This window comes from Drosophila willistoni, assembly GCF_018902025.1.
Source record: "Drosophila willistoni isolate 14030-0811.24 chromosome 2R unlocalized genomic scaffold, UCI_dwil_1.1 Seg167, whole genome shotgun sequence".
NCBI classification, from domain to species: Eukaryota; Metazoa; Arthropoda; class Insecta; order Diptera; family Drosophilidae; genus Drosophila; species Drosophila willistoni.
In genome coordinates this window covers 1,998,260-2,005,945 of record NW_025814050.1, presented here as the reverse complement: position 1 = coordinate 2,005,945, position 7,686 = coordinate 1,998,260, and the positions used below count along the sequence as shown (strand labels likewise).

Below are 7,686 nucleotides of genomic sequence, written 5' to 3'. Positions count from 1 at the left end.
TTTTAAAATGGTAACTAGACTCCCCATTAAGAAGTGGCTCCCCAATCGTTAGGCGCAACCAATTCTTTCTTCGTTAGTGATTAAACCCCTTCGAATAGTTTTTAATTTTCCGGGTAAAATCAACTGTGCCTTACATCTGTTTCAACCAAAAATACACTTGTGCACTTTTTTCTGTATTTTCCCCTCTACATGTGTAGATATGTCACTATCACCTCAAAAAATTTGTAATTTATTTTTGTGAAAATTTCATTAAAAACCAACCATATTAATAGTTAATCAAGGACATTATCCTTTTAGATATTTACCTTACTAATCGAACTAGCGAATACTATATATGTATGTAGGTACATATTTTGTTAATGCAATAAATTTGACATTTCAATTGAAGTTGCAATGATTTTTTCCCGATAGCTTTTTTGTCAGAACTAGAATATATCTTTAAAGTCATTCACATTTAACCCGATTAACGGGCTATATACTCTTAACGAATAAAACCCATTATAAAATTTTGAAATCTAAATTTCAAAAGGTGTGGATTGTGGGTTTTTTGACTTGGGCCATAAGAGCAGCATAAAATTTACAATTTTGACCGATTACTTTGACATGGAAATAAAATGAAATGCATTTCACCTTTCGTTTTCGCCCTGATAACAGAACTTTTCGAGTTCTGTCTTTTGCAATGAGAAGCCGCTGCGTGGCAAATAAAACGAAATGAAAACAAATATTGTATATTTGAGAAATTTTCTACTCCAGAGATCTCTGAAAGAGGCAAACAACATGATTAAAAAGATAAAAAGCAAAACAATAACAAAAAAGTGATCATTAAACAAATTGTGAGTCACAGAGATAAGTGGGAGAAGAGAATTGTGTGGAAATGAAAAAGAAAGATACAGATACTTAAAAAGCAAAAACTTGTCATGTGAGAGGGCCCAATTGGCATTAAGTCGTCACAAAGATACCGTGTTGTACTTGACAAAGGAAATCAGAAGTGATTTGAATCGAAAAGATATATTATTTCAAGCCACAACTACATGGTAAGTTTTCTCAAAATAGATTGCAAACCGATTTTAGAAACTAATCAAACCAATTACGAAATAGTCTAGATATCAAAGATATTACAACTAATATATACCCACTTAACTTTATGAGTGCAGGGTATACGAAAGACTAATGAATGAGTTAGCAGAGAGTAAGAAAAAGAGAGAGTGGGAACGAGAGAGCGACATGAGCGAAAGCTCAGCTAAAGCTGATATCTACCAACAGGTGAGTGTTGAGCTCAGTTGTGCTTCTGCGGCAGAGATACGGAAACGTGTGGAAACGGAACGGAACGACTGGGCCCCAAAATCTCTGAGCGCGCCTTTAAGCCAAGTCAAGCCGAGCTTTCTGGTTTTTGAATAAATTGCTTCTTCCAATCTCATGTGTGTATAGGTTTTGTTGTTGTTTTTGTGGCTGGGTGTGCCTTAACCGTTGCCAGCAACAGCAGTTCGACTACAACGCGTGAGCGGTCAACACGTAAGCCAAGCGTTGCGGGGCAGTGAGAGAATATTGAAACGGCGAGAACAGTGGCTGGGGGCATATTTATAAACAGCAGCAACTCAAGTGTGAATTGATATTGAGGTTATGTAAGCGAAAGGCAAAACGCGAAAAGTACGCTAAAATACAACAATAGTAGCAGCAGCAGCAGCGGCAGCAAGAGAAGCGTAGTTGCATTTGTCAAAGTCACACGACCAGCCCAAATCGCAGATTCCAGGCACGCGCGTTGAACGACTCGACGCTCACATTCCACATTCCGCAAATGGAGGGAGAGGATATCAAGGCCCAGCCGCCGCGCACGCAAACGCATCCGCTGCAGGATGTCAGCCTCAACGATGATCATAATGAGGATGATGAGAAGCAGACGCCCAAAAATTGGGTTAAATTCGACGATGAGGCCGATAGCAGTGAAAAGAATAATAACAGTAATGGTAGCGGCAGCAGCAACTTTGGAGATGCCACACAACAACAACAAAACAAGTTATCTCTGCCGCCGCCGCCGTCCGTAGTGAGCAGTAACAACAACAGACGTGCGCGCTCGCGCAGTCCCCATCAGCAGCAAACAACAGCAACAGCAACGGAGGTAGAAGCAACAACAACAACAACACCTGTCCAAGTGAGTAACTCTCTCTCACCGAGAATCTCTCTCTCGCGTCTCACAACTCTTCCCTTCTCACTTACTCGTTATTTGTCATGGGGGTGACCCAAACGCATTGCGTAGCATTCCAATTCCAATATGTGGCCCTTTCTGTAAATAAACTTAACTGCTGTGGTCACAGTAAACACTTACTAAGAAGATCGCTCAGTTATCAGTCAAACACAAAAAAAAGATGTAATGTAAATAGCTGGGATGATAATTTCCACAGAAAATGAATGAGACTTTTTTAAGAAATTTATAAATAGTTCAACTAGAACTTGCCTTAGCGATAGTTCACTGTGCGGTTCTGAAGTTGACTAATGAAGTTGTTACGAAACTCTTAAGGTTTTTTTTTGTTCTGATATTTCTTTCTTTCTCTCTCTCATCTGGTGTCTGCGTTGCAAGCATGACAAATTAAAGGGCTTAGAACAAACGGCAATGCGATTGAAGGCAGAACTTAGTATGAGAAGTTGAAGTTCAAGCCCATCCGGTGGAGTTCCGTGATTTGACTCACTCTCCCACTCCATCCCCCCCTGGAGTGACACGTCACGGGGCCAACTTCTTGGAAGAATTGCGGGGCGAGTGGGGGGAGAAGGCAAGAGCTAGACGGAGCCATTAACAATATACAAAATTAACTTTTTGTTTTCTATGTTTATTAGTATTTAAACACGATCTCTGTGTTTGGCTAGGGGAGGCATTTGTTTAAACATTTCCACAGCATTTTCAGTGTCAATATTTGTTCCAACAAACAGAAGTAGACAGTAAACATGTTTATTATTTTTATTCTTCTTCTTCTTCTTCTTCTTCTTTGCCGACTGAGCCAATGCATTGCAATGCTAAAAATGTAATCTAAGCTGCAGTGCCGCCAAGATACTGTTATTGAAAACGTCGAAATATACACAAAATCAGAAAAAATTTATCCAGAAAGTATTAAACTCAAGCAGGTTCAATTGAAATGTATTTGAAACCCTTTAAAAAGGGACTCATACAAACAAACAAAGAAAAGTAATATATATTTTAATTCACACTTCTTTGTAGAATTCCCAATAGCCGAAATGATTCAAAAATGATTTAGCTTCAATAGAGGAAACTGTACAAATAAGTTTTTCAAAATATTTTTCTTCTTAGAATCAGTTAGTTTTTTCATATTTATTCAGAATTGTTCTTAACTCAAAGCTACCTAGTAGCAAAATAGTTTTAATAGATAAAGCTGAACGAACTGACCGATTCATGTTGAATATAAAGAGTAAACTTTAAAGAATTGGAGGTACATATACTTTTCATACAAATTTTGTGTTTGGTGTTAATTACTAAATTCCTTTTAGTTTATTCAGTTTTTGCATTATGTGTTTTTCGCTTTTATCATGTGAGGTTGCGGCTAAAAAATTTAGGTTTATTTGTAGCTTCGAATGAGTAAGTACTATAAATTAAAGCTGATCTGAACACTTTGAATTGTACATAGTCGGTTGAAGAAACTAAAACGAACAGCAATTCCAATAAGCTCACTCAATTGCCTTGAATTATCTATATTCGGTTCTGGGTACGTGACAAACTGACTAAAATGATTTTCATTTCGGGGGGTTTCATTTTGCAATTCTAAATTGGAATTAACGTTTATTGTTACCATGACCCTTCGATGATTTGAAATCAATAGTAGGAATTGATTTTTCTCTCTGTAGAATTTGCATAATATTTCAGCATGTTCTTTTTCCCTTCGTTCGCCACCCTCTGCATGAGGCCAATCTCTCTGTGTCTCTCTCTTCCGGCATCTTAAGGGCAAGACCAAGTACTTACCCCTATTGTTCTTACAATTTCCACAGCGCTCGGCAGTTTCCTCAACAACAACAGCAACTGCATCTGCCTCTTTACCGGATGTGGCGCCCGCTGTTTTGACAACTGAGAGTACGCACGTTAATCTGAATGCATCCGGCAGTGGGAGTGGCAGTGGCAGTGCCAGCGGCCCCAGCCCATCCCGCCATCAGCACCCACCACAGCAGTTAATAAACCAAAAAGCAAGTGCAGCCTCAGCCACCTCGACTTCAACAGCTGGGGGTGCGTCTTCCTCATCTTCGGCTCTGTCCAGTCACCAGAATGGAAATGGAGCCACCAGCATTGCCATTCCTGCGGATCAATCTGCTGGCATGCGCACAATTGAACTGTCAACGGGTCGCATTCGCGAGGGTTTTGGTAAGCATAAGGGGAACCAAGCTGTTCGACTAAATGTAAAATGGATCGAGTGCTTCAATTCTTAATATAACAGCTGAGTAAAGAACTACAATTTGTCTCACCTGTAACTTAAATAGACTACATTTGATCCACCAATTAACAGCTAAATCTATTACTCATAGTAGCAAAAACTGCAATGCCAATTCGTCAACTTTCTTATAATAATTCTGAAATTTGTGTTTTATTTTTTGTGTAGTGTTTATTTATGAGACAAATAACCTAACGAACTTAAAATTCTCATTTGAGGGGCATGATGAATCGAAATGCTAGAATGTGTAAAAATGTAGCATTTAACGAGAGTAATTAAAATGCCCATAGGGTTTTTTTAAGCTATCAAAACTTCTTAGTAATTTAATGCAATTTATATATATTCGTAGCTAATGGCGATGTTATTGTAACTCTGCTCCCGGCCAACACGAAATGGCCCTGGATCACGCCTGCCATATTTCGTCCTGAGCTGGTGCCCGAAGAGTTGATGGCCCAGGGATTGACAGTAAGTAGATCCAGTCCCGTTATGAGGCAATTAAACTGATGTGTTTTTTTTTCACTTTAGCTTACCGTGGAGGATTATGTGAATGCCATGGAGACTTTGGTCAATGATTATCGTTTTACCGTGTACAATATATGCTATAAGCGCATTCTGGTCTGTTGGATCCTGTTCGCTTTCACAGTGCTTTTGGCACTGTTATTCTCTGGCCTCCAGGGCGTTGCCTTGTTCTCCCTGGGAGTGGGTTGGCTATTTCTGAATGCAGCTGCCATTTTCCTCTGCATGTGGGTTAAATTGAGGCTTTCGCGTGGGCTTGAAAAGTGCTTGGCTCGGGTGAATAAGCAGTTAATGCGACACAAGATACTTTTGGTGCTTGACGATCGTGGACGGATCTCCTGTCATAAGGTCAACTTGTGCTTCATGTACTTCGATGCCACGCAGTGTGTTAACTTCTTGAATGAATTCCTCGAGCACACGGAGCAGAATGGCGGTGATGCCATTAAGGCGGGATGGGAGGCCAAATTGGACATTGATGTGAATGACATAGTCATTCAGGGTACTCAGCCAGTGAGGTTGTCCCGCAAACAGGTGAGCTTGCCAGTTCAACGTCAATCTGTGCAAATCTGGGGTAGTGAGTTGAGTAGTCTTTCGATCATCTGTCGCATTCACATTATCTTCTGGGTGACAATTTTTCTCTCTATTTCTCCATCTATCTATCTGTCTCTCATGCACTTCACAACTTAACTCATTCTGCATTATCCCAGGCTGTTGCCCAGGAACTGTTCCTCAGTTACCTACAACGTTGGGGCAAGGATTTCCTGCGACGTCGCCTCGACTGGACCGTTCAGGAGGCTGGCGTACACGAGACACCCCGCCACCTGCAGTCCTCGATTTGCCCATGCCAATATGAGGAGGAGTTGTTGCGCAACAAAATAAAGATCAGCCTCCAGCATCGTCAATGCTGCGGCATCAATTGCATGGGCTGTTGGCTATGAAAACCACAACAGAAAACGACGAATGACAGAAAGTATATGTAATTTTATGTTGCTGATTAAAGGAAAAACAAGAAATCCAAACACTTGGAAATTTGTCTATTTATTTGAGTGTTAAGACAAACGGAACGAATTTGGCTTAGATATAAAAATGTATTTAAATGTTTGTCAAAAAAATTCCACTACTAATTATTGCACTTTCAGCCCAAAAGTATGCTAAACTATTTTCAATAATCTCAAGTTTAACTTCCATACCTCCTCACATCGATATCATCTACGTCATTTAACTAGCACAATCTCTACGTCTCTAATATGATATTTTTATCAGTCTTCATGTTTCCCATTATCACCTCAATATCTCTCTTTCCTCTATATGTCTTCTGTCTCTTTCTCTCTGTTTTTCTCTAACCAAAACTGTCATTGTAGGAACGTGGATTGCAGCTCTATCTGAGATACGGCTCGCGTTGGGGCATGGAGGCCTTGCGGGGACTGGTGGATGTCACCCCCATCGAACCCGGCCGACATTGCGGCCAATTCCAGTGTCCCTGTCAGTACATCAAAGAGCATTTGCAATGCAAACCGCGAGGCAAGTTCAAGTGTTGCAATTTTGTCCATTGGGTGTTGGCATCTGAGCGCTATGATTATTAAATGTGTCTCGATTTTATGTAACTAAATCAATGTGTCAGGGTTGTGAAAAAAGAATTTAATACATTAGGGAATACATGTATTTAATTTAAGTATATGTCTGTTGCAGCTAGAGGCTTTCCTGTTTTTCTTTTTGCATAATTTTCCATTTGCTAAAATACCACTAAGCTACCAAAACTTGACTTATTGGTTATGCATAGACGCTTTCAAGTAACAAAATTCGAACTACACAGATTCAATATATATAATTTGCCTTTCAATGGAAAATCTCTTTTATTTCAGATGTTAGTCCATAATGTTAAACTGGTCAGTTGATTTTTGGTATATTTTTGGTATATTCTACTATCTACTAAAACCAATTTATTTTGTGTTTTGTTTGGCAAACAAGCGAATTGAATACTCACAATTAGTTGTAAAATTTTGCAGTTGCCATAAACAGCATTGGGCAAGTAGTTTGGACTCGTTTTCCCTTATTTGGCGGCTAGATTGGTTCTTATACAGTACACACAGACACACATACATATAAACATGTACTCATACATATGTGTCTGTACAGGGTGTTGGCCAAGCAACACACAAATACCCACAATAATAAGCCATTTCGATATTAAATGCATGATCTGCTTCCAAAAACAGATTGAAAACGAGTGAATTTAACTTTATAGAGAAATATTTTATATCTGCATATGTATAACCCTTTTGGTCTACACAAATAAATTTGTCAAATATTCTGTTGTAACTATTGTAATTTGTTGTTGTTTTAATTGTTTAACCATATTGTTTCTTAATTGTTTTGTGATATTTATTTCCTTTTTTATTAAATGAACGCCTCTTGCAGGTTATCCATGCGGTTGCATTGTCTATGGGTCGGATCCCAGTTTTCAATATCGTTATTAATCCCATCATTTGTAATACAATCAATCGTACAATCAATGATATAATAAATATACATAAATGCAAACTAAACAAACCTTGAATCAGTTGTGGAATATTCCCTTATGCAACGTGTTCTTTTGCTTTCGTGTTTTTAACTCCTGTCATATACATTAATTTCATTTTATTTAACAACGAAATTACATGCAAAATTAATTTGCACGAACGAAAGAATAATGAATGAAAGCAATTTTCAAAACTACTGGCAATCTAATACCCTAGGAGAGGGCATC

The 7,686-nt window shown here is 38.8% G+C and overlaps 1 protein-coding gene across 5 annotated transcripts; it reads left to right on the top strand.

Annotated features, from left to right (window-relative positions):
* The first annotated feature begins 1,307 nt into the window (after positions 1 to 1,307).
* Positions 1,308 to 7,479, top strand: LOC6644244. 5 transcript variants are annotated; one of them, XM_023176822.2, is made up of 6 exons: positions 1,308 to 2,149; positions 3,991 to 4,357; positions 4,774 to 4,889; positions 4,950 to 5,471; positions 6,302 to 6,461; positions 7,359 to 7,479. In XM_023176822.2, exons 1-6 carry the CDS (start codon positions 1,796 to 1,798, stop codon positions 7,415 to 7,417), a joined length of 1,578 nt encoding a protein of 525 aa, XP_023032590.1. In that variant the 5' UTR covers positions 1,308 to 1,795; the 3' UTR covers positions 7,418 to 7,479. The 5 variants fall into 5 exon arrangements, with proteins under 5 accessions (XP_023032590.1, XP_015033509.1, XP_023032588.1 ...); XM_015178023.3 differs by lacking the exon at positions 7,359 to 7,479 and adding an exon at positions 6,947 to 7,268; XM_023176820.2 differs by lacking the exon at positions 7,359 to 7,479 and adding an exon at positions 6,803 to 6,878.
* Positions 7,480 to 7,686: the final 207 nt, after the last annotated feature.